This window comes from Mus caroli, unplaced genomic scaffold, assembly GCF_978045245.1.
Source record: "Mus caroli unplaced genomic scaffold, Mus_caroli_1 scaffold_2, whole genome shotgun sequence".
NCBI classification, from domain to species: Eukaryota; Metazoa; Chordata; class Mammalia; order Rodentia; family Muridae; genus Mus; species Mus caroli.
The window spans coordinates 53,064,757-53,090,762 of record NW_028227257.1 but is presented as its reverse complement, the minus strand read 5'-3'; the positions used below and the strand labels follow the sequence as shown (position 1 = coordinate 53,090,762).

The window sequence follows — 26,006 nt, the reverse complement described above, 5'->3', positions numbered from 1 at the left end:
AAGGTTATTGGAATTCTGCCTGAAAATTAGTAATTTTATGTTATTGTATTATACCTTCCTGGTCTATAAAACATCATCAAGTGTTGTCAGGAAATAACTTCAAGGATTTTTAGTAAGTTTATTTACTAATTTTGTTGTTGTTACCTTGGTGGATAAGCTTAGAGAATATATCCAAAGATACAAAGATGAGGAAGCTACTGTTTACCCTCACCCAGCTCAGTCAAATGGTAAATAGAAGCAATTGAACAGATAGGTAGAGTCAAACTCCTAGAGTACAGACAAGTAGAATGTTTTCTCCTTTGCTGAACTAACTATGACAGTCTATGTTAGTAAGTCTTTATGTTAATAATTGATGGTACTGGAGAGAATGCTTACAGGGTAAGAGCCCTTGTTGCTTTTACAGAAGACCCAGACTTGATTCTCAGCACCCTTGTGGCAGCTCACAGCTATCTGTAACTCCAAATCCCTCTTCTTGCCTCCATAGGCACCAGGAACACATGTGGTATACAGACGCACAAGAAAAGAAAACATCTATATACATAAACATAAAATGATTTTAGAAGTATTTTTAAATAATTATAATTCACACAACACTAGTAAGAGCTTAATGTGGCGAAGTAAAAACATTTACTTCTTAACATGATTATAAAGTAATTGAAAATATCTTAGGAAAGTGTTTTATATCTATTATTTAAATATTCTCTTGTGTTTTCTAGCACTGTGCATCTTATGTTATAAATATTTAGCTCAACCATGTCCATAAATGGTTCCATATTTCATGAGATTTCTTCCTGTTTGTAAAATTGAAAAACCTCACTCTAATCTAGGTGTGGTATTATTGAATTTTGTAGAAGGATTGGTTGTGTTTGCTGTAGTAGAAGATATAATAAAATGACAAATTTAGTTATCCTGTATTATCATTATATATTTATACTTCTGTCTAGAGAAAATCAAAGTACACCTAATTCAAACTGACTTTTTCTTTTTAAAAAAAAATTGATTTTTTTTTGAGACAGGGTTTCTCTCTGTATCCCCAGCTGTTCTGGAACTTGTACTGTAGGCCAAGCTGGCCTTGAACTCACAGAGACTACCTGCATCTACTTCTTGAGTGTTGGGGTTAAAAGCGTGCACCATCACCACGGGGCTTTGATTTTTTTTTTTTTTTTTGTTTTTTGTTTTTTGTTTTTTTGTTTTTTTTTTTTGGTTTTTCGAGACAGGGTTTCTCTGTGTAGCCTTGGCTGTCCTGGCACTCACCTTGTAGACCAGGCTGGCCTCGAACTCAGAAATCCGCCTGCCTCTGCCTCCCGAGTTCTGGGATTAAAGGCGTGCGCCACCACGCCCGGCTGGGGCTTTGATTTTTAATTTTTAAAAGTATCTATGTCAACTATCACTGTCACTATAATCAGGGACCATAAAACATGAGTGGTTTGTTTATTTTTTAATATAAATGGAAATTAAATTTTTCTTTTTTTTTTTTAAGATTTATTTATATTATATAAGTACACCGTAGCTGTCTTCAGACACACCAGAAGAGGGCATCAGATCTCATTATGGATGGTTGTGAGCCACTATGTGCTTGCTGGGAATTGAACTCAGAACCTCTGGAAGAGCAGTCAGTGCTCTTAACCGCTGAGCCATCCTTTCCAGCCCCCTAAATTTTTCTTAGTAAAGAACTTATTTGTTCTTCAGGAAAAGACTAGAATTGGAATATTTTTATAACAAGCTAGTTGATAAATTAATATTCTATCTGAAATCTAGATATGTGAAATATTAATTTTGTAACTTAAAACAGAAATACTGCCAGATGTGGTGGCACACGCCTTTAATCCCAGCACTTGGGAGGCAGAGGCAGGCGGATTTCTGAGTTCACTACACCGAGAAACCCTGTCTCGAAAAACCAATAATAACAACAAAAACAAAAACAAAAACAACCCAGAAATACTTTGTTGCAAATAAAATTTAAGAGGGCATGGGCACTACATAACAATCTGGTTTGTACACCAGGGCCAGGCCGGGCAGTGCTACGTGACCTTGGTGTCTCCTCACTGTCCCTTTGGTGAAGTAGGAAGTTTATCTCATGAAAAGACCATCTTTCTTTTGATGTGAAAATTTGTATAACTTTACTGTAAAATGAATTTTTTTCACTTGTCTTCTGTAGATCCTCAGTTTTAAAGAGAGAGAAGTTTGAAAAACTGTTTTGTTGGGTTAGAATACTGTAATTCTCCCGCAAATAAAATATCTCTTAAACAGGACAAGTGAATTAATGTATGATGTTCTTGATGAATCCTTACGAAGAGCCGAGTTAAATCACAATGTCACTTATGGTAGGTAAAATATGACCATGTTTTCTTAATGACGAATGGTGCTTTTCAGTGTTGAAGCTAAGTATGTGTTAAAATACCATAAATTCCAAAGAAATTTTTGTGCATTAATTTTAAGATGGAGCTTTGGGTTAATGTAAGCACTGAAAATAGCAGTAATTTGAAATTGTGACTTTGTGTGCATGAGTATAGATATGCAAGTATGTGTGTAGGTACACATGCATGTGTGTGTATATTCTGCTCTGAGACAGGTCTTTCGCTGGGCCTGGGGCCTTGCTGATTAGATGTGGTTGGCTGACCACTGGGTGCCGTCGCCTTTGCCCCGCTCACTCATGAACTGCAAGCATGCGCCACTGTGTCTGGCTTTCCTGTGGGTTTGAGGGAACTAAGGTCTTCATGTTTGTTCCTCATGCTTGTTTGACAAGTAGTTTACCAACTGAGCTGTCTTTCTAGTTATGGAACTGTGACGTTTTCTAAATACGTACTTAGATTCCTTATTATAATTGTCTTTGTTGAAAACACCCAGCAAAACATCTAATTTTAGGAATAACTCATTAAGTCTGTGACATATTTTGTAAAAATATTTGAAGTTCTTAAACCAGTTAACCAGTTGCCAAGTATTTATTAAATTTCTTTGATCTGTTAGAGATAAGGTGAAAGTAAAATCTAGTCTAAAGAGCTCTGAATTTTGCTTGAGCATAATCTAACTTAAAATATCAAAGTTAAAACTAGTGTCATGGGCTGGCGAGATGGCTCAGCGGGTAAGAGCACTGACTGCTCTTCCAGAGGTCCTGAGTTCAAATCCCAGCAACCACATGGTGGCTCACAACCATCCGTAATGAGATCTGATGCCCTCTTCTGGTGTGACTGAAGACAGCTACAGTGTACTTTTGTATAATAATAAATAAATCTTTGGGCCGGAGCAAGCAGGGACTGAGCGAGTGGAGTTGACCAGAGCGAGCAGAGGAGGTCCTAAAAATTCAATTCCCAACAAACACATGAAGGCTCACACCCATCTTTACAGCTACAGTGGACTCACAAACATAAAATAAATAAATAAATCTTAGAAAGAAAGAGAGAAAGAGAGAAAGAAAAAAACAAACCAGTGTCGTGAATGTTGGAGTGCTGCCCTTTTTAATTTAGTAATTTATAGTTGGTATTTGGATTAGGGTTTGGATTGTTACTGAAGAGTAAACAGAGTATAAAGTTTTATTATTGTTAAGGTATTTGTTTGTATGCATGATTATATGTGTAGCTTTGCATGTAGAATTGGAGCACAACTTTGTGTGGTTCTCCCCATCTACATGTCAGTAGATTGGTTCCAGTACTCGAACTCAGGTTGCCAGGATTTTGTGGCAGGTGTCTTTACCCACTAGCCATCTCTGTGGTCCTGGTGCATTTTTCAGCTTAGAAACCTGCAGAAGCACTTTTAATCCCTGCAGAGAAGGACAGGGACAGGAGAGTGTGATGGCTGCTCTTTCGGTTGTGAGTGTGTACTCAGACTTCTGTAGTGTTGGAGAGCTCAGGGTGGGAAATAAAATCTAAAGTTGCTAGGGTGCCTGTCTAGCAGGCGTGAAATTCTGGGGTAAGGTGAAGGCGCTGCTATAATCCCAGCACGTGGGCAGTGGGGCATGGGAGTTGACGAGAGAACCCTTGAGGTTCAAGGTAATCAATCCTTCACTACATAGTTCAAGGTCAGCTTGGGGGTATATAAGACCCTGTGTCAGCACCCATTCCCTACCCCCCCCCAAAAAAGAAAAGAAAAAATCTATCAAATTAATTTCCAACTTAATTATGCTTAAGTACAGATGTCAAAGTATTAATATTTTCTTTTTTCTTTCTTTCTTTTTTTCCTTTGGTTGTTTTTTTTTCCAAGACAGGGTTTCTCTGTGTAGCCCTGGCTGTTCTGGAACTCATTCTGTAGACCAGGCTGGCCTCGAACTCAGAAATCTGCCTGCCTCTGCCTCCCAAGTGCTGGGATTAAAGGCATGTGCCACCACTGCCCAGCAAATATTTTCTATACTTATATCCCAGTAATCTCATGAATGTCTAAGTATAAAATTTAGAGTTTATATGGATGATGACAAGTTTTTTTGTTTGTAAAACAAATTTGATTCTGGGAGAGTTCTGAATGGCAAAAAAAAAACCAAACCAACTATAACAGAAAAAAACAATATCATTTTAAATCTTAGGACTGTTGTAATAGTTCAGGGTTCAGCAAGTTTTTTTTTTTTCAAATAGTGAGCATAATATTAAATATTTTAGATTTTTCAAATCACATAGATTTTTTTCCTCCCTTCCTCCCTTCCTCCCTCCCTCTCTCTTTCCTTCCTTCCTTCCTTCCTTCCTTCCTTCCTTCCTTCCTTCCTTCCTTCCTTCTTTCCTCCTGAAACAGAATCTCACAGAGCCTATGCTTGCCTCAGATCCCTACATAGCTGAAGATGTCCTTGAACTCTTGATGCTCCTGGTTCCCTTTTCAATGCTGGGATTATAAGCATGCACTATCATGGTTTTCACATAGGTTCTATTGCATAGTCTCCTTTAAAAAAAAAAAAAGCTTAGTTTCTTCCTGTTGTGTATGTGTGTATACCCATAAAAAATGCTTACATTCCGTATCTTGCCTTTGGAAGTCAGAGGACAGCTTAGTAGCGTTTGATCTTCTCTCCCACTGCCTGGGCCCTGGGGACCAAATTCAGGTCACTAAGCTTGTATGGCAAGTGGTTTACCCACTGAGCCATCTTGCCCCCTTCCTCTCCCTTTTTGTTCTAAACCTTTGTAAAATATAAAAGTCATTTTTAGTTCATAGGCTTACAAAAGTAGTCTGGGTATGGGTTGTGGTGGTTCCCCATCTAAGGGCACCATCTATGTCTACACTCAGTGTCTTTAGGTCCCATCTGTGTCTACAGTCAGTGTCTTTAGGTTCCATCTGTGTCTACACTCAGTGTCTTTAGGTTCCATCTGTGTCTACACTCAGTGTCTTTAGGTCCCATCTGTGTCTACAGTCAGTGTCTTTAGGTTCCATCTGTGTCTACAGTCAGTGTCTTTAGGTCCCATCTGTGTCTACAGTCAGTGTCTTTAGGTTCCATCTGTGTCTACAGTCAGTGTCTTTAGGTTCCATCTGTGTCTACAGTCAGTGTCTTTAGGTCCCATCTGTGTCTACAGTCAGTGTCTTTAGGTTCCATCTATGTCTACACTCAGTGTCATTAGGTTCCATCTATGTCTACACTCAGTGTCTTTAGGTTCCATCTGTGTTTACAGTCAGTGTCTTTAGGTTCCATCTGTGTCTACAGTCAGTGTCTTTAGGTTCCATCTGTGTCTACAGTCAGTGTCTTTAGGTTCCATCTGTGTCTACAGTCAGTGTCTTTAGGTTCCATCTGTGTCTACAGTCAGTGTCTTTAGGTCCCATCTGTGTCTACAGTCAGTGTCTTTAGGTTCCATCTATGTCTACACTCAGTGTCTTTAGGTCCCATCTGTGTCTACAGTCAGTGTCTTTAGGTTCCATCTATGTCTACACTCAGTGTCATTAGGTTCCATCTATGTCTACACTCAGTGTCTTTAGGTTCCATCTGTGTCTACAGTCGGTGTCTTTAGGTTCCATCTGTGTCTACAGTCAGTGTCTTTAGGTTCCATCTGTGTCTACAGTCGGTGTCTTTAGGTCCCATCTGTGTCTACAGTCGGTGTCTTTAGGTTCCATCTGTGTCTACAGTCAGTGTCTTTAGGTTCCATCTGTGTCTACAGTCGGTGTCTTTAGGTCCCATCTGTGTAGTATTTAGTGTTAAAATACTGCAGCTCCCTTCTTCAGTAGCGATTCAGAGTCTGATTTATTCCCTCAGCTATGGAAGATGTTATATGAACTCTTTCCCTTCAGAATATCTGTGCATTAATTGATGTTGGCATCCGGTGTGAAATTCTGCTGGTTGGGTGTTGATCGTCTTACAAGTTTGTATAATGGAAATGTTTGGTTGCTGTGGTCTGAGCGACAGGGATGGAGTGATTCTGTTGGCACTCAGTGCACTTCACTTGTAGCTGTTTTACATCTGCTGATTCGGTGCCATACAGTGTTTCACACTTTCCTTTTTCTTTTCTCTATTTATTTTTGTTTTGTATTAGAGCCTTACTGTATCTTTCTGGTTGGCCTGAGCTCCCTGTGTAGTTCATTCATGCGGGGACGCTGGTATTACAGGCATGCTCCACCACCACATTTTGGCTTTATGTCTCCCTTCAGATGCCGTTATTGCAAGGAGCTTATATATACTACTTAGTGGTGTCTTAATAGTTGTCCTGCGTTCGTGCGTGCTGCATAGTCGTGCATGTGCACTTGTGTGTGTTCTTTCTTGTGTGCAGATGTGGAGGTCAGAGGTTGACTTCATATCATTTTGTCACTCTTTACCTTATTTTATTTATTTTTATTAGCTTGTTTGTTTATTCTTATTTTTATGTTAATTGGTGTTTTCTTTCATATATCTGCAGGGAGAGTGTAAGATCTCTTGGAGTTGGAGTTACAGATGGTTGTGAGCTGCCATGTGGGTGTTGGGAATTGAACCTGAGTCCTTAGGAACAATAGCCAGCGCTCTTAACCCCCCAAGCCATCTCTCCAGCCCCCACCTTATATATATTTTAAATATATATATATATATATATATAGGGGGGGTGCTGTACATATGAGCGCAGGTCTTCTCAGAGGCCAGAATCAAGCATCATACTCCGCTGGAGCTGGGACCCACCCATTGTGGGTGCTGGGAACTGAACTCTGGCTCTCAGCAAGAGTAGCAAGCATTCTTAACCTCCAAGCCATCTTCCCAGCCCTCCCTTTATCTTCGTTTTTTGAAACCAGGTCTCTTCACTGACCTGGAACTCACATTTCAGTTAGAGTGGCTGCTCAGTGAGCCTCCTCTTGTCTCCATCTCTTTCCTGGAATTACAGATCTGCATGACCATGTTCAGCCTTTCTGTGGGCATCGGGGCTTGAACCCAACAAGCCCTTTGTCACTGAGTCACACCTCAGCCTCAGTGATCCTTCTTACATGGCAAACCATGTCAGCTCATGGTTTTTAAGTGAATTGGAGGGATTTCTATCCTCTTTAATTGTTGCAGTTACTGTTTGATTTTATCAGAAATTCAAATTTAAACATTTTCAAGACATGCAATAGCCTGCTCTTTATATTAAAGATTATATTTAAAGAAGAGGCCAGAAGATTCTTAGTACTAGTGACTCCGCACCTTTGAAATAAGTGGCTGTGCACACTAGAGTGATTGCTGTGTAAGTGGTTGGACATAGATCATTTTAAAGTATTCAGGGAGTGTTGGGAAGATCTGTTTATGCAGAAGTAATGATGTTTAATGTATACATTTGATTATGGACTTCTTAGGGCAGGGTTTATCTGTTTTATTCACTGCCGTATCCTTAGTGCCAACACCATTTCTGGCACACAAAGGTGGTCAGTACATACTTGTATGAATGAATACATAATTCTGTTTTTGATGGTGATAAAATTTTCTTTAGATTATACTTTGTTAACCCAAATAACTATATAAGCATGAAAATAAGGATTTTTTTTTCCTTTATAAGTTTTTTATAAATAAGATTTTAGACTAAAACATATATCCAGTTAATTTTATTGCAAATTCTACACAAACTTGTTCTTCTATTGTACTTAACTATATCTGTCATTTTTGTATTTTCTTTCTTTAGCTATTCTGTTTGAATGTGTACACACAATCTATTCTATTTATCCTAAGTCAGAATTACTTGAGAAGGCTGCCAAGTGCATTGGAAAATTTGTTCTGTCACCTAAAATAAACCTCAAATATTTAGGTAAGGTAATTGGTTCTTATGATGGAAACTGGAGAGAGAGCTTTTGAAATGTGTTGGGTACGTATTTCAGGTCGTTGAACTATAATGTGATCTTTATTTCTAGGACTGAAGGCTCTTACCTATGTTATCCAGCAGGATCCTTCTCTGGCTCTTCAACACCAGATAACCATAATTGAATGCCTAGACCACCCTGATCCCATTATTAAAAGAGAGGTAAATTAGGGCTGAAGAGAGATGACTCAGCAGTTAAGAGTGCTTGCTGCCCTTCTAGAGGACCCGAGCTCAGTTTCCAATACCCACCAACTGCAGGGGAGTCCAACGCCCTGCCTTCTCCTGGCCTCCAGCCACCTGCACACATGTGGCATGTATTCACACAGACACAGATACAGACCCACATAAATAAAGATCAAATCTCTTTTTTAAAAGAAGAGAGGTAAAATATTTTAAATAGTGTATTTAAAGTGGTAAGTTTTTAAAACTTTTTTTGATATTCTTGAGAGAGTCAAATGATATACAGTGGATGTGTATGTATGCAAGTATATTTTAACATTTGCATCTATTTCATTCTTACTACTTTTAAAATCTCATTTTTATTCTTTGACTGTCTGGTGTATATGATGAATATTAGTCATTTTAGCCTCCTGTTACCCTCTCTTATTCCCATTTCTCCTTCCCACCATGTCTGTGTGTGTGAGTTTAATTAGATAGAATTGCTTGCATGAACATGGGTAGCTAATCACTGAAGAAAGCTGGTGCCCCTTCTTCAGCTTCTGTAAACTGTCAGGTAGTCCCTCATGGAAGGTAATTTGTTTTCTAAAAAAGTACTGCTAACCTGGGTTTTGTGTTTTATAAGACAGGGTCTTGCACAGGCTAGACTCAAACTTGTGATGCCCCTGCCTCTGCCAACAAATGCCAGGATTATAGGTGTGTCACCATAGCCAGCTCACAGGAACGTTCTTAACTTATGAACTGGGAAGTTTAGGTCCAGTTATGTACATGAAGCCATTTATTTATTTATTTATTTTATTAGTGTATGTACTATAATGGGAACTACTTTCTAGTCCTGGGTCCTTGTATTAGTAGAAAATAAAACATACCCCAGTTATGTATAATACATAATTTATGTTGGCTATTAAATGAACTCACTGTTAAATAGGAAAACTGATAGAATTCTGTAGAACTATAAGATCATTTATCTTCCTGGAAGAGAAGTTGTGCTCATGTGCCTAATACTGTTCTGGCGTCTTCTTTTATTAAATTGATCCAGTGTCCACCTGGGTATCTGCATAAAGAGTTTGTTCATTCTTTTGTAGGGAAATCACTGTATCTTCATTTTAATTGGTGTATGGTTAAAGAAATGGGAGAAGTTTATTTCAAATTTAAAACATGAGGATTTGTTTTGTTTTGCTTTGTTTGAGACAGGGTTTCTTTGTGTAACATCCCTGGCTGTCCTAAAACTTGCTTTGTAAACCAGGCTGGCCTCAAACTCACAGAGGCCTGCCTCTGCCTTCTGAGTGCTGGGATTCCAGGCATGGGCCACCATACCCAGCTATTATAATGAGGAGTCTGAAGAGAGAACGTAGAGCTGAGTGACGCTTAGTTAAGAGCATCTGCTGCTCTGACAGAGGACCCAGGTTTGGTTCCCAGTACTCACATGGCAGTTCATATTGCTAACTCCAGTCTCAAAGCACCCAGTGCCCTTTTGTGGTTTTGGCACCAGGCACACATGATGCACAGACATACATGTAGGAAAAACACATATGTAAAACAAAAATAAGCTCTACTTCTTTAAAAAGGGATATTAAAATGCCTTATAACTTCCAATCAGGTAAAAATGGAGCTTGACTGATTATGTCTAACATTGTTTTTAAAAGATGATGAATTTTAAACATAAATGATTTGCATATGTACATTTACATATACACATGTATTTAATATTTTAAAACAGTTTAAAATTAAAAAGACTCCAAGGATAGTAAAAAAAAATTATACAGCTCATTTGTGTTTTCAGATATACAGCATGCATTTTTGTGTTACAGAGTTAGCTGAACACAGTTTAACACATAGTTTCCTTATCATTATTAACTTCTTATGTCATTTATTTCTTTTTCTTTTCAACTTTAGGTTTCTTTTTAATAAAACACACATGCCACAGCACTAATATGTGGCCCACACATCAGTCTTTCCACAGGCAGCAGTCTCCTCCCGTGCCCTCTGGTCTCAGTGTAGATGCTAAGGGCATCTCTATTACATATGCCCCTCTCCTCTCAGCTGTAGAAACAAAGCTGTCTTTCACCAGCCTCCGGTCGAGGTCCCTCCCCAGTTTCCTCATTTCCCCTGCATATTACATCTTGCAAGTCCCCTCTCCCTCCCAGACTTTTTCCTTCTTTTATTTTTTGGCACTAGAGAATAGGACCTAGCACCTCTCATCTTCTAGGCAAGCAAAGGCTCTGCCCCTGAGCTTTGTCATCAGCAGAGTCCGCATTTCCCATCACCTGCGTCCTTGCAGAGCGTCCTGAAAGTCCACACAAAAGCAGAACACTTAACTTCTTGTAAATGCGTTACTGTATTTATTGGTGTTCGCACATCGGGTTTTATAATACTGTTTTTATTTCTCTTAATAGACTCTGGAACTTCTTTACAGAATTACAAATGCACAGAATGTGGTAGTTATTGTACAGAAAATGCTTGAATATTTACATCAGAGCAAAGAAGAGTATATCATCATCAATTTAGTTGGCAAAATAGCTGAGTTGGCTGAGAAATATCCTTTGCTTCAGTTGTGACTTCACCGACTTGAAAATGGTGGTATAGATGCAGCCACTTGAGTTCAGGGACCAAACAATTAAGTAACTTTTAATTCCTGATTCTTATGTCTCTTGGGGGTTGGCTTTTTTTTTTTTTAAAGATGTCTCTTGGAACTTGGGTCTTGGTTTAATGGACTCTGCCATTGGCAGTGCTGTGGCTTTGACCTATTAGGATGGTCAGCTTTAGAACTGATAACAAAGGTATTAGAAAGAGGTTTAAAAAAACTCACTCATGTGGACACACCACAGCTTTTGTCACCCAGAAAGGAATCTTCCATTATTTGTTCATTTCTTCAAATTATTCATGTTTGTTTATTGACTATTTGCTATGTGTAAGCCTACTGCTTGCTTGATAAGGTCATGTAAGTTAAGTTTTTTCACTTATTGAGCACACAGTTATGAAGACTGGGCTGTAGAGCATCCTCGATAGTTAGAGCCACGCTACCACTCTGGCGTGAATTGTGTTGTAGAGAGGATGATTTCAGTGCACGACATGAGGACGTGACTTGTTCTTAACACTGGACACATATGCTCCTGACAACGTGTGGTTTATTCAGACAATGAATGCTGTGTTTTCAGTGGGAGGAGATGTAATGCATCCGGATATTCTCAGCAACTTCCTGAGACTGCTAGCAGAAGGTTGGTAAAGAAATTGCAATTGTTTTTTATTACAGTCATTGGCAAATGAATGGAAACTAAACTGGTGTTGCAATTTCTTTATAGGTTTTGATGACGAAACAGAAGATCAACAATTAAGACTCTACGCAGTTCAGTCTTATCTTACTTTACTAGATATGGAAAATACTTTCTATCCTCAGAGATTTCTTCAAGTTATGAGTTGGGTGAGCAAAATGTATTGCATACAGATTATTATACCAATGTATTTCCGCTGGAAATCATTCGGCTCTTCTCATCAGTTTTCTTCCCCAATGTTTACTTTTATCCTGTAACTGCTGACTTATCTTTTCTTTGTACTGTCTCACTGGTCTGGTCTTTAGTAAAGTTGGGTTTTTGTTGTTCTTGTTGTTGTTTGTTATGGGTTTTTTTTTTTTTTCAGACAGTCTTGTGAATCCCAGACTAGCCTCAAACTTGCTGTGTAGCCATGGGAAGCCTTGAACTTCCAACTCTTTGGCCTCCACCTCCTAGAGTTAAGAATAGGGTTACTTCCTGTTCCTGGGTGGGTATGCACCACTATGCTTAGTTTTAGGCTTGTTGGGCATCAAACCCAGGCCTTCATGTATTTGAGGCAAATACTGAGCTGCATTCCCAGACCCTCAGTGTATATTTTTACACATAACACCAGTGGCATTTGAGTGTACTTAATGGGAATAATAGGAAGAAATAATTGATCTCGCAAATAGAAATCCATTAACAATTTCTGGGACTGGAGAGATAGCTCAGCAGTTAAGAGCAACACTGACTGCATTCTGAAGGTCCTGAGTTCAAATCCCAGCAACCACATGGTGGCTCATGACTATCTGTAATGGGATCTGATGCACTCTTCTGGAGTGTCTGAAGACAGCTACAGTGTACTTACATATAATAAATAAATAAATCTTTAAAAAAATTAATTTCTGAGATATAACTCAGATTATCTGCTCTTCTGTAACTTTCCATCTTTTATGTATTAAAACTTCCTTTAACATTACTGTTTTGTTATTGTTTGTTTTGAGAGCAACAGGCTCTTACTTTATAGCCTAGGCTGGCCTTGAACTCATGACTCCTGTGCTTCAGCCCTTCAAGTAGTAAGACTGACTACAGACTAGCACTGTTATATCCAGAATTTTTTTTTGTTTTTAAATTGGTGTCTCACTATGTTGTTTAGATTCTCTTCTTTTTGGCTTTTAAAGATAGGTTTTCACTGTAGCCCAGGCAAGCCTGACACTCACTGTAGATCACTAGTGAGCCTGAAACTCATGCAGCTGCTGTCTCAGCCTCGAAGGTGCTAGGATTATAGGCACGAGCCAGGGTTCCCTTCTCCTTATCCTACTTCTTCTTGTTGTTGAGACAGGGTTTCTCTGTGTAGCCCTGGCTGGCCTGGAGTTCTCTGTGTAGGCCAGGCTGGCTGGAACTCACAGAGATCCACCTGCCTCTGCCTCCTGAGTTCTGGGTTGTTTTGTTTTGTTTTTGTTGTTACTATTATTGTGCTAATGACAAGAAGATATGCAGTAAATGCCATTTAGGAAAGATCTTATATTCCTTGAATGTTAACTTTAACATTTATAAAATGATTGTTAGGCCAGTCAAATGGTATGTCCCTTGAGTAAGTTAGATGTGGGAAAAAAAAGGCTATGTACAGTGATCAGCCCTCGTGACGTCAGGACTGTGGATTGTCTTCATCTGTGTCAGCTGAGGCTTGTCCAGATGTGTACTCTGGTTCCTCTCCACAGTAATACGAAATTACACTTCTTGAGGAGAGAAACTAGAAATCTGTGTTTTATGAGAGACCACTGGGTGGTGGTGGTGACACACGCCTTTAATCTCAGCACTTGGGAGACAGAGGCAGGTGGATCTCAGAGTTCGAGGTCAGTCTGGTCTACAGAGGGAGTTGTAGGACAGCCAGGGTTACACAGAGAAACCCTGTTTCAAGGAAGGAAAGAAGGCAGGCAGGCTAGAAATCGTCATTTTGTAAACTCTTAGTCTTCCTAACATTGGAGATCCACCTGTTTACATTTTTACTGGAAAATAAACCAGCGTCTATCTGGAAACTCAGAGGAATGATAGCATATAAACTTATTTTACTTTATATATTGTGACTGATGAGTTCCAGTTCTTTTGCATTGAGGGTACAGTCTTGGTATGATTTATGCTTCCTTAATAATATCCATCATAAAATATGTATAATACAGATAAAAGCTCATTCTAGCTGTAAGTCTGAATTGGCATACTATCTGACTTGGTATTTACATATATACTAATTTTGTTTTACTCTAGGTGTTAGGAGAGTACTCCTACCTCTTAGATAAAGAAAGTCCAGAGGAAGTTATAACCAGGCTCTACAAGTCACTTATGAGTGACTCCATTTCTTCAGAAACGAAAGCATGGTTGTTTGCTGCGGTAACCAAGTTGACACCTCAAGCTCGTTCTTCTCCCTTAGTTGAGAAATTAATCCAAGAATTCACTGTATCCTTGAATACTTGTCTGAGACAGCATGCATTTGAATTGAAACATCTGCATGAAAATACAGAGCTTATGAAGAGCCTGCTTCAGGGTGCTCAGAATTGTGAAGACATAGTGGTAAGAACCCTGTGCTGCCTGTTGTCAGAATCCTGTTGCCTAAACAGCAGTCTTTGCATATGTGATATATAAGGAATATATATCAAAATACAGTTTCTGTTGCCTGTATGATGAACTTTGTAGTTTTGCTCATGTTGGTAAGGAAGGAGTCGGAGTGGTTCTATGTAATACTGGTTCTAAGTAGGAGCAGGTGAGTGTCTCTTCCTGAGAACTGCAGTGTGGATGTTTCAGCCGGTGACGGTCTTAAGATGAGGGAAAGGCTGGGGAAAGCTATGTGGGGTGGGGATGGTGTCCTTTGAGTGTAACAGGCTCTCTAGCCTTGTGTGGGCTTAACATAGAAGGTGGGGTTCTGGGAGGCCAAGGTCACACGCTTCCACCAAATCAGTGACTGCCAAGGCTTTGATTTTGAAATTAGTTTTTTGTTGTTTTGTTTTTCAAGACTGGGTTTCTCTGTGTAGCCCTGGCTGTCCTGGAACTCACTCTGTAGACCAGGCTGGCCTCGAACTCAGAAATCTGCCTGCTTCTGCCTCTCAAGTGCTGGGATTAAAGGCGTGTGCCGCCACTGCCCGGCTGTTTTTGAAATTTGAACAATGAAATTCATGGACCGTAGAAGAGTAAGATTCATGATCTCTGACTTTTACAGTCTTTCTGCCCTGTCTTCCCCAGTTTTCCTTGATCCTTAGGTGTGGGAGTGTTCTGTAGATGTATCCATTAGGAACAGGCTCTACAATTTTGCATTTTGATTGGTTGTGGTTTTCTGTAGTGATTTCCATGGGTTGCAAAGAGAAGTTTCCTTGATGAGTGAGAACGATGCTTCTCTGTGTGTTTAAGGACAAACATATAGAATGTAGTTAGAGTCTGTGCTGGTTTAGTAAAGTAATGGTTGTAGGTTTTACTACAAGACCCATAAGTTCACCAGCCCTGGATAATTGGCTAGGTTTCCAGTACCAGACAGGGTTTGTACCTCCAAATACACACACCACTTCCACACCCATAAGGCTATTGTGCATTGCTGATTGTTGTGGTTCACAGGGGTCGTTATTGAGTACTCCCGTGGAAGCTTGCATGGCACTGTGTGACATAAAGAAATCTAGTCCTCAGAGAGTCAGCTTTCAGGTCTATCTCAGCTAGGATTATTATTTGTTGTGGTGAAACACTATGACCAAAGCAACTTGGGGAGGAAAGGGTTTATTTGGCTTACACTTTCAAATCTCTGTTCATCATTGAGAGAAGTCAGGACAGGAATGCAAATGGAGCTTGAACCTAGAGGGAGCTGATGCAGAGGCAATGGAGGCCTAGGGCTTACTGGCTTATTCTCTATGGTTGCTCAGCCTGCTTTCTTATAGAACCCTGGACCACCAGCCCAGAAATGGCACCAACCACAGGGGACTGGGCCCTCCAATCAATGACTATTTAAGGAAAATTCCTTACAGGCTTGCCTACAGTTCTATCTAATAGAAGCATTTTCTTTCTTTCTTTCTTTCTTTTTTTCTTTTTTTTTTAGTTTTTTGAGGCAGGGTTTCTCTGTATAGTCTCAGCTGTCCTGGAACTCACTCTGTAGACCTGGCTGGCCTGGAATTCAGAAATCCTCCTGCTTCTGCCTCTCAAGTGCTGGGATTAAAGGCGTGCACCACTACTGCCCGGCTTAGAAGCATTTTCTTAATTGAGGCTCCTTCCTCTCAAATGGCATTATCTTGTGTCAAGTTGACATAAAACTGTACAACACAAGGTCAAATACAACTTGAGTTCTCTGGATCCTGTGCCCAAAACACATGGTGTCTTCTACTTACCGTCCACTCCTGAGAAGCACCAAGGACAATAGCAGCAGCTTATGTGTTTGGGGAGTTTCTTGGACAGCCCTGACCAACAGCTCAAAAGAGGGCTCCTTGTGTTTAGTGTGAAATTTTTGGTCAGATAGTCTATGCCTCTTAGGGTAACAGTGTCAGCCCAAATGTGTAAAGATATGTGTATTTATACACAGACTTCTTTTAGTTCTGTGTCTGATACAGACAGAGTAGGTAGGATGAGATAAGATCAGGTAGCCACAGAGTACTGGGTTGGTGTGCAGGATGTGGGTCTTGGTCCAAGCCTGGAACTTTGGGGATAGATCTGGGGACCAGGGTGGATGAGACAAAAGGAAGATTGGGTGGATTCACCTGGCTAGACACTGGAAAAGGAAGTGCAAGATATGGTTGGGTGAAGAATTTGGTTGTGGCATAGGAGGTGGGGGGCTGAAGGTTGTGAACAGGTAGGGCAGGTCTTGGCAGACGTGTAGAGCTTACTAGTAGCATAGGGAAGGGTGGCCAGACTGGGCCTGGCACTGGGTGTGGGATTTACAGTAGATCTGGAGGGCACAATCAGGCTGACTTACCCAACTAGACCCTAGGGAGGGTCTCTCTTTACAAAGTTTAAAAGATAATTGTGCCAAAGTTACATGAATGTACAATCTAGTTTCCCAATGCATGTTTGATTGTTTGTTAACTCCTGACTTGCTTAATTTTAATGCAGGCAGATGCATCTTTATCTTTTCTGGATGGTTTTGTGGCTGAAGGACTCAGTCAGGGAGCAGCACCTTATAAGCCCCATCACCAGCGCCAAGAGGAACAGCTCTCTCAGGCAAAAGGTATATTTCCATCTCTTTATCATGAATTGGTTTGTTTTGTTTTTAGTTTTTGTTGTTACCGAGACAGGGTGTGCTTACCGTGTAGTGCAGGCTGGTCAAGAATTTGAGATAAAGAATCCACCTGTCTCTGTCTCCAGAATGCTGGGATTAAGGTCATGTGCCACCACACCTGGGGAGGGCTGACACTGAATAATGTGAGCATGTCTAGAAAGGTTCCAGAAGCAGCCCTAGTCACTGTAGGCTAGTGACTCATTTTCACTGTGAACAGTCTCTATATTGGATTTTCTAACAAGATTTTCTAATTAGTTATGTCATGAACTCACAAGGGCAAGAGCTTTTTGAACAGCACAGCCTGTGAGAGTCTTTACAGTGACCTTGGTGGAGGGGAGACCCCGGAGTCGTTTGCATGGTGCCTGGAAGTTGCTTCTGTAAAATAGAGAGGAGTGTGGACTGTCAATTATGGTTTCAGGCCAGCGACACTCATGACAGTTCCAGGCTGAAAGACCTCAGGAGTTTGTTGTTTGGCTGAGCGCACATTTCCTATGCTATGCCAGAACACGTTGTTACAAATGGTGGTGGTCAAAGAGTTGCTAAGCATATTGTTAGCTTTTACAGAGCTTTTGATTAAAATTTTTATTAAGTTTATTTAAAGTAATTTTCAATTAGTATACGAGTATACGAAGTATTATTATGGCATTTTAACACACATAACACTGAAGACAATGTGTGAGGAACATACAGACATCTGGCTCTCTGAGTCTGGGTCACTTTAAAAATCTACCCATTTTCCTGCAAGTGTCCTAATTACACTTGTTTTATAGCTGAGTAAAATCCATTGTGGATATGCACTACATTTTCATTATCTGTGGGTCTGTTGATGGGCATTCAGGCTGGTTCTTGGTATTGGGAATAGAGTAGCAATAAGTGTGGATGTACAGTGTCTCTGTAGTGGAATACAAAGTCCTCTGAGTGTATGCCCAGGAGTAGTACAGCTAGGTCATCTGGTGGTTGTGTGTTTTACTTTTTGGGAGACCCCCCCCCCCCCCCACTGCCCCTGGCTTTCATAGTGGTGCATGACCTCTATGCCACCTGTAGGGATCAGGCCTCTTCTCTTACCTCGTCCTCAGCATCCTCATCCTCTCCATCCTCTGTCTAGTGTTCTGACCAGCGTGAGATGGAGGCTCAAGGTGTTTTTAATTTACATTTCCTTGAAGGTTAGGGAATATTGAACACTTTTTTGAGACATAAACTTTCTATGTAGCCCTGCCTGTATGGAATTCCTGTGTAGACCAAGCTGGCCTCAGATTTGGAGATAAGCTTACCTCTCTGCTTCCTGAGTGCTGGGATTAAAGGTATGGGCCATCATATCCAGGCAGGATGTTGGGCACTTTGAAGAAATACTTCCGGGCCGTTTGTGTTTTCTTCTGAGAACTATCCACTGCTCATTTGATTAGCCCATTTATTGATTGGCAGGGTTTTGTTTTTGTTTTTTTTTTGTGGCTGGTGTTTTGTTAATTTTTTTTCAGCTCTATGTACTCCAGATCTTAACTCCCTCTCTGAAGTATAGCTTCCAAATATTTCCCTCCATCTTGTAGGCTGTCTGTTCACTAAGCTGATAGTTTTATTTGCTATGATGAAACTTGCTTATTTTATATAATCCCTTGTAAATTCTTGGTGCTACTTCCTGTGCTTTCTGGGTCTTGTTCCGAAACTTCTTATCTCTAAGCATATTCTCTTAGGGATCTGCAGGTGGTACCCAGTTTTGCCAGCACCATTGTTGATGAGGGTATTGAGTTTCTTAATGTATGTTTTTAAAACCCTTGTCAGAAATTCCATGGGCGTATGTGGTATGTGTGGTTTTGTCTGAGTCTCTGTTCTTTCCACTGGCCTGCATGCATCTTTGTTCCAGGGTCTGCTCCCATTGTCACTCTGACTTCCTAGTGACATTTGAGTCAGCTATGAAGACCACCAGTGGTGTTCTTTCTGCCTGAGATAGTGTTGTATATTCGTGGCTTTTGTGCTTCTATATGACTTTTTGTATTGTTCTGGTTTTGTGAAGAATGTCATTGAAAGTTTGATGGTAGTTGAGTCTCTCTAGTTTTTTCTTTGGGTTCTATTGTTTGTTTGTTTGGGTTTTGTTTGTTTTTGGTTTTTTGTAATATAGTGCCTGCCATCTTAATTTTTTTAATTTTTAAAAAGATTTATTCTATTTATTTTATTTTTCTGTGTGTATATATGTGAATTGTATATGCTTAGTACCTTTAGAGAACAAAAGAGGGCATTGGATTCCCTGGAATTGGAGTTACAGACAGTTGTGAGCCACCGTGCTGGGAGTTGAACCTGGGAATTCCCAAGAGCAGAAAATGCTTCTTTTTTTTCCCCCGTGTTCTATCTTTCCTTCCTTCCTTCCTTCCTTCCTTCCTTCCTTCCTTCCTTCCTTCCTTCCTTCCTTCCTTCCTTCCTTCCTTCCTTCCTTCCTTCCTTCCTTCCTTCCTTCCTCCCTCCCTCCCTCCCTTCCTTCCTCCCTTCCTTCCGTTTGTTTTTTTTTTTTTTTTCAAGGCAGGGTTTCTCTTGTAGTTCTAGCTGGCTCAGAACTGCACCTGCCTCTGCCTCCCGAGTAAATAAAAGGCCTGCGGCCCCTCCCCCTCCCAGCTGCAGCAAATGATCTTAACCCCTGAGCTACTGTTTACATGACGAACTTTCTATTCTTAACCCTTCAATCCTTTCTCACTCTGTTACTTGTTTTAGTTTACTGATGGTCACAGCTTTGCATACTGGAGTGACATTTGATGCATTGTCCTGTGTCTGAACTGATAGGTTTGCCAGTTACAGTTAGGTTTAGCTAATTGGTTTTTAAAAATGAGGTCTTATGCAAAACATATGGTTATTGTTCGTTCCTGTCTAGACAATCAAGTAGTTTGGCTTTATCTGTGTAATTATGAGAACTCCAGATTCCATCTCTCGTTGTGTTCTGACATCTTTGCTGTTTCACTTCATGATTCAAGAGGGCTGTTTGCATGTCAGCAACCAACCTGCAGTATAACCAGTAGGCAAAAGGAAATGGGAGAAAAGAGTTTCTTTACAGGTACTTCTCCCAGATGTTGCACGCAGAACATGTGAATAATTTAATTGACCAGAACATGTAAGCCATATGGCAGCAGAATCTGAAAATGTCTCCTCTGGCTGCCTGGAAGAGTCTGCTTCTTAAAGAAAGGGGAATGGATGTTTGGCATCTCCTCTGCCACAATAATAATAGGAATTTCATGGTTCTGATTGAATTGATTTAGGTTATATACATATTCCAAAGATTTAGCATGTGAATGAGTAAGCACTGTTTTTAAGTAGGGAAGACTCCCATTGAGAGTGCCACCCACTTATTTGTGGTAAACATTTGCCCGGGACGTGGCCACCACTGCACTTTAGCCCACTGCTCTTTTATTCTTGTAATAGCAGCAACTTCTCTGTGTACCTGGTTTACTTTTATAGTTTGCCTTTTCTAACTGATTTCTTTTTAGCTCTGTAGGGGATAAAAGGATAAAGTGAAGGCTCGCTTGTCTCTGTGCAGACCTAAGTCAGTGGTGGCCACTGTGCTCGTGCTGCACAGGACTGGTTAGATCAGATATAAAGCTCTCTTCTGGAAAGCTGTCAGCCTTTTAATTATTTCAGTAGTGAATGGAATCTCACATTTTATTTTTATGCTTTGTTCTAATATGAACCACTGTTGCTGTTTTAAAATTATAGTTCTCAATTTTGAACCATATGGACTATCGTTTTCTTCATCTGGCTTCACTGGACGACAGTCTCCGGCTGGCATTTCCCTGGGCTCTGATATATCTGGAAACAGTGCCGAGACAGGGTTGAAAGAGTAAGTTTCTTCGTAAAGTTGAGAACTTGGCATGCTTACCTCCCTCCAGCATCCTGCCTGCTTCCTGCCTCTGTGTGTGTCCTCATAATTATTATTTGCTCGTTTTAGGAATTCCTCGGAGAAGTTTCATTTTCAAATAATGCAAAAGTAAAGCCATATTTGTGACTATGTGCTTAATATTATTGAAAGGTTTCTAAGAACTATATTCTATATGAGATTTTTTTTTACTTGCTCCTAGTTATTGGTTTCAAGTTTCTGATACTATATACTATGTCCTTAAGCTTAAAGACCTTATCTGCCTTCCAAGACAAAATAAGCCATGGGTAAGATTTGCACATAGATCAGGAGAGATGGCCCAGCAGTTAAAAGCCTGCATTGTTCTTACAGAAAATAAGTTGTCACAGCAAGTTCACAACTGCCTGTAACTCTAGCTCAGATGCCCTCTTCTGGCCTCTGTAAGCACCCACATGCATGTGCTCATACATGAAGACACACATACACATTAATTTAAAAAAAAAAAAAGATTTGCGCATAATGCATGTTACTGCCACATATGATAAAATTTTAAGAAGCACATTGGAACTTTTGTTACCAGATAAGTTTTGAGCATATTCATCATTCCTTATTATTTGTGCAATTTTTCTGGCAAATAACTTCTAGTCATCTTAGTAGAGCTGTGACAGATACAGAGATGAACATGAAATAAGGTCATGTCCAGCTTTAAGACATTTTTTTTAATCAGTGATCAATGTGGGAAGGCCTAACTCATGGTGGGTGGTGCGTTCCCTGGGCTGGTGGTCCTGAGTTCTTTAAGGAAGCAGACTGAGCAAGACAGTAAGCAGTACTCTCCATGACCTCTGCATCAGTTCCTGCCCTGATTTCCTTTGATGATGAATAGCAATGTGGAAGTGTAAGCCACATAAACCTGTGCTTCCCAAGTTGTTTTTTGGTCATGGCCTGACATTGTCTGAGGAAGCTCTGTTCTTTGTTCAGAATATTTTCAGAGGCTCTGGGGAGAGAACTTAACACTTGCTATTGCAAGCATGAGAACCTTGGTTCAAATTCCAGCACCCATATGAAATGGCTGTAATCCCAGTATTGGGTGGTGAAGACAGATTCTGGGAGCTTGCTGGTTAACCAGCAGTCCTAATTAGGGGTTTTGTTTTGGTTTGGTTTGGTTTTTTTGTTTTGTTTTGTTTTTCGAGACAGGGTTCCTCTGTGTAGCCCTGGCTGTCCTGGAACTCACTTTGTAGACCAGGCTGGCCTCAAACTCAGAAATCCGCCTGCCTCTGCCTCCAGACTAATTAGGGTTTCTTATTGCTTTCATGAAAGACCATGACCAAAAAACAACTTAGGAAGCACAGGGTTTATGTTTAAAATTTGTTAATCTTTCAATTTAAGGTGGCAATAAAATTTCCCAGAAATGATATAGATATGATGAATGATATGGTGTATAAAATGGCAGGAGTTATAATTCTGTTTTTTTGTTTTGTTTTGTTTTGTTTTTTAAATCCATTTCCCTCCCTGGTCTAACATCCTTAATTTCTTTCCTAGACATTTAATTTTGGCATTCCAGGTGTGGTTGGTGGGTTTGTGATGGTAGAGGAGACGGCCATTAAGGAGCTTACACAGAACAAAGCAACAAACAGACGCAAAGACTGTCCAGACCCAGGGAGAAGGCTGTCCAGTGGGCAGTGTTCAGGGTGATGTGAGGGGCTGACCTTATAGATTTTGTGTTGTTTTGTGTCTGTTGTATGTGTTTTATTATTTAGAAACAGAACATGAGAGACTAGTTGAGGTGTTGCACTTTTAAATACACAGTTCTGCAGAAAGGGGTACCAGCATAGGGAAAGGGCAAAAATGGCTGGTGCACTAATTTGATACGAGACAGTGATTTTAAACTTCCTGATAGAGAGGGCCTGGAGAGATGGCTCAGCAGTTAAGAGCACCGGCTGCTCTTCCAGAGGTCCTGATCAATTCCCAGCATCCACATAGCAGTTCATAACCATCTATGGGATCCACTGCCCTCTTCTGGTGTTCAGATATACATTCAAACAAAACATTGATATACATAAAATACTTTTTTTAATTTAAAGAAAAAGTCCCAAATGAGAGAAATCCCTATATTTCCATAGGCTGGAATTTGCCCCCTTCTCGAATTCTCCATCTCATTGTTTTAGGGCACTAAGCCTACAGTGGGCTCAGTCACATAGCTTGGAACTTTCCACCTCTAGAGTTCTGATCCAAGCAGGGACAGCCGCTAGCTAGAGGAGAGAGAGTGCTAGTCCTCCTGCTGACCTGTAACTTAGTGCTGAGTGCATGTGGTACTGCAAATGGACCATAATGATTTATTTTTATAGTGAATAGCTTTCCAGATAAGACTGCTGCTCCTCTTCTACAGCCCCTGGTAAGCTGACAATAAAGTCAAGCCCAATTTAGAATTTCTTTCTTACAAGTTCATCGTTAAACATTACTTTACGAGTACACCATTAATCTTGTGAAGATTTCTTGCCTAGGATTTACGCGTGTGTCTTCATGGTCTGACTTACAGTAATACAAAAGCACAGTTTAGAAAATTATGGATTATTGCAATGCCTTCCAAATCCAGACAAAGATGACTTATATAGAAAGCAACGTTTACCGACTTTTTCCATATATGTGAGGTGGCCTAATGTTGCTGCTGTGTGCTATTTTTTTTTTTAGGCTGTTGACTGAAACATGACAAACTTACACTGATAATAGGTGTGTAATTAAATGAAATAATTGAGAAAAAATCTGTAGACTCCTGTGGCCTCTTCCCATTTGCCTGTGAAATACATTCTGCAATGGCACAGAGTATGCAGAATTTTTAGGAGTACCCTTTGCAGCCATACCTGTGGGAAGAAGTATCAAAGAACACATCTGGGAAAATGAAGAAGAGATAAAGTCATGTCAGTGACCTTGAGAGTTACATAAACTGGGCTAAAAGGAGTGGCCAGGACTTTATACTGTGTGTGTGCACATGGATGGTATACGTGAATGTGTGTGTATGCATGTCTACGGGTGCACATGTGTGCAGGTGCACTGTGGAGACCTGAGTCTGACTTTGGGTGTCCTTCTAGATTGCCTTTGTCTGTATTTTCTTACCTCAAGTTCAGTTGGCCAGGTTCCATAGCCTTCTCTATCCAGGGTTTCTCTGACTCTGCCTTTCCTATCTGGTATCTCAGCACCTACTTTGCTGTTTGTGTGGGCTCTGAGAGTCCTCGTGCTTGCACTGCAAACACCATCTGCTGAGCCCTCTCCCCAGCCCAGGCCTTGTCCTGGTTCTCAGTCACTGAGTGGGCTGCACTGTAAGCAGCTTGATTCTTGGTGAGTTCTGAGATGAGCTCTGCCTGGCTAAGGTTTCCCACAACTTAGTCTAGATGGGGCAGCCTAGCACGTGCTTCCTTTTTTTTTTTTTTTTTTAAGACAGACTGGTAATAAAAGTTTGCTTTATTTTTTGTGAAGTCAAGTGCTAGCTTTTAAGTACAGTTAGATTTTGCTTTCCTTCTTTTCGAATGTTATCAGAATAGTTAGCATCACCTTATCGGTAATCAAATACACTAGGTTCCAATGTTTCTGTCCACCTCTAGAATGTTCAGGTGACCAGGAACTCTCTTACTGGATTCCTTTAGATTTGAGTTCTTGGTTATATCTCCAAATCCGAAACAGCTGAGAGGCTCCTGCTGACCCCACAAAGAAATTAACAGCGAACAAACTCCAATTTTTTGGTATAATTACAAGTGAGTATCTGGACCAAATAAAACCTGTAGCCATCAGCACAGTGGACTGAGCTGTGCTGAATTTCTCTGCAGGTCTGGCCATGTCAGCTAGTCCAGCACACACCAATCCCCATTTCATTATTGGAGCCCAGAAAAAAACTGTTCTGGGGCCTGCCAGGTGGTTGGCCTCAATTTCATTGGCAGCAACAACTCCACTTTATCCATGAGTCGGTGGTAAGTGGCCCGCAGGCCTCGCCGGCAGCTGCCATCCCTGCAGCCTAGGGATCGACAGCAGCAGGGTGGGAGCACCGCTGTGTTGCTGTGTCCGCATTCCTGGCTGACAACGAGGGCAGCTGGGGCGTCCGCCTCTGCCCTAGGGCGCCCTTCCCTGGCTCTACGTGCTTGCCTTTAAAGAATAAAACACCCTAAACTAAAGTTGAATCTTAAATTTTTGTACATTTTAAAAGAAATCTTTTGATGTAAGTAGACATGTAGGTAGTGTCCTTGGTGCCTCAGGAGTCAGAAAGAGAGTTTTTAGTTTAGAGCCATTCTCATCTTTTTTAACTTAACTCAAATAATTACATGAAATTAAATGATCTACAAATTTTAACCAAATCTGGAATCTTGGTGCTTTATTTTACCAGGGAGAAAGAGGAAGTCGGCTCATAAATTTTAAAATAAATTTTAAAAATCTAGGTTTCCTTCTGGCCTATAAAATGAACATGAAAGCTAGTCTTTTTGTTTGAACAGATGGTTTCTCTATGTAGCCCTGGCTGTCCTGGAGCTCACTCTGTAGACCAGGCTGGCCTCGAACTTGGAGTGCTGGGATCAAAAGTGCGCACGGCTGCGGCCCAGCATGAAAGCTGGTGTTTGAAAGGCATAATGTGAGAGCTGGAGGATGGCTTAGCAGTTAAGAACACTGGTTGCTCTTCCAGAAGCCCTGGGTTCAATTCCCCACACTCAATATAGGAGCTCACAACTGTCTGTGGCTCCAGTTCCAGAGGATCTGATACATTCACAGACACACACACAGGCAAAACAGCAATGCACATAAATAAACCTTTAAAAATACAAACTGAAAGGCATAATGTGTTTTGAAGAAAAAAAAATGCATCAAGGATCTAACTCTTCAGCATCATCCAAACTGGGCTGCTTTTCTTAATCTCCTTAGGACAAGCAGTTTGAAGATGGAAGGTATAAAGAAATTATGGGGTAAAGAGGGCTATCTCCCCAAGAAGGAGAGTGGAACTGGTGATAAACCGGAAGCCTCACATGTTCCTGCAGAGGGTGCAACAATGGAGAATGTAGACCAAGCCACGACCAGAAAGGACCAAGCTCAAGGCCATACCCCTTCTACAGAGGAGAAAGAAAAGCAGCTGTTGGCATCATCGCTGTTTGTTGGACTAGGACCAGAAAATACAGTCGATTTGGTAAGTTACCTATTACATTCCTGAAAGAATGCCTGTCCCATCCGCTGGTACCAAGAACTGAAGTTCATCTGTGCATGGTGGGAAATGCCTCCTCTAGCTCTCACAGCAGCATCTTCCAGCTGTAGGACTGTTGCTAACGTGGTAATGTACCACCAAGGGGACATGTCCT

General features: G+C 40.6%; 1 protein-coding gene and 1 pseudogene across 1 annotated transcript in view; one reads left to right on the top strand and one right to left on the bottom strand.

Annotated features, from left to right (window-relative positions):
- The window catches only part of Ap4e1 (adaptor related protein complex 4 subunit epsilon 1), an 85,398-nt gene that overhangs the window by 26,048 nt on the left and 33,344 nt on the right, over window positions 1–26,006 (top strand). Inside the window, exons 8-17 of the mRNA XM_021156538.2 lie at window positions 2,251–2,324; window positions 8,013–8,135; window positions 8,239–8,348; window positions 10,760–10,899; window positions 11,469–11,581; window positions 11,666–11,784; window positions 13,877–14,179; window positions 16,688–16,802; window positions 20,544–20,667; window positions 25,579–25,837. Coding sequence (XP_021012197.2) covers window positions 2,251–2,324; window positions 8,013–8,135; window positions 8,239–8,348; window positions 10,760–10,899; window positions 11,469–11,581; window positions 11,666–11,784; window positions 13,877–14,179; window positions 16,688–16,802; window positions 20,544–20,667; window positions 25,579–25,837 — 1,480 coding nt within the window. The remainder of the gene's footprint in view (window positions 1–2,250; window positions 2,325–8,012; window positions 8,136–8,238; window positions 8,349–10,759; window positions 10,900–11,468; window positions 11,582–11,665; window positions 11,785–13,876; window positions 14,180–16,687; window positions 16,803–20,543; window positions 20,668–25,578; window positions 25,838–26,006) is intronic.
- On the bottom strand, window positions 24,121–25,493 carry LOC110289371 (mitochondrial pyruvate carrier 2 pseudogene; annotated as a pseudogene).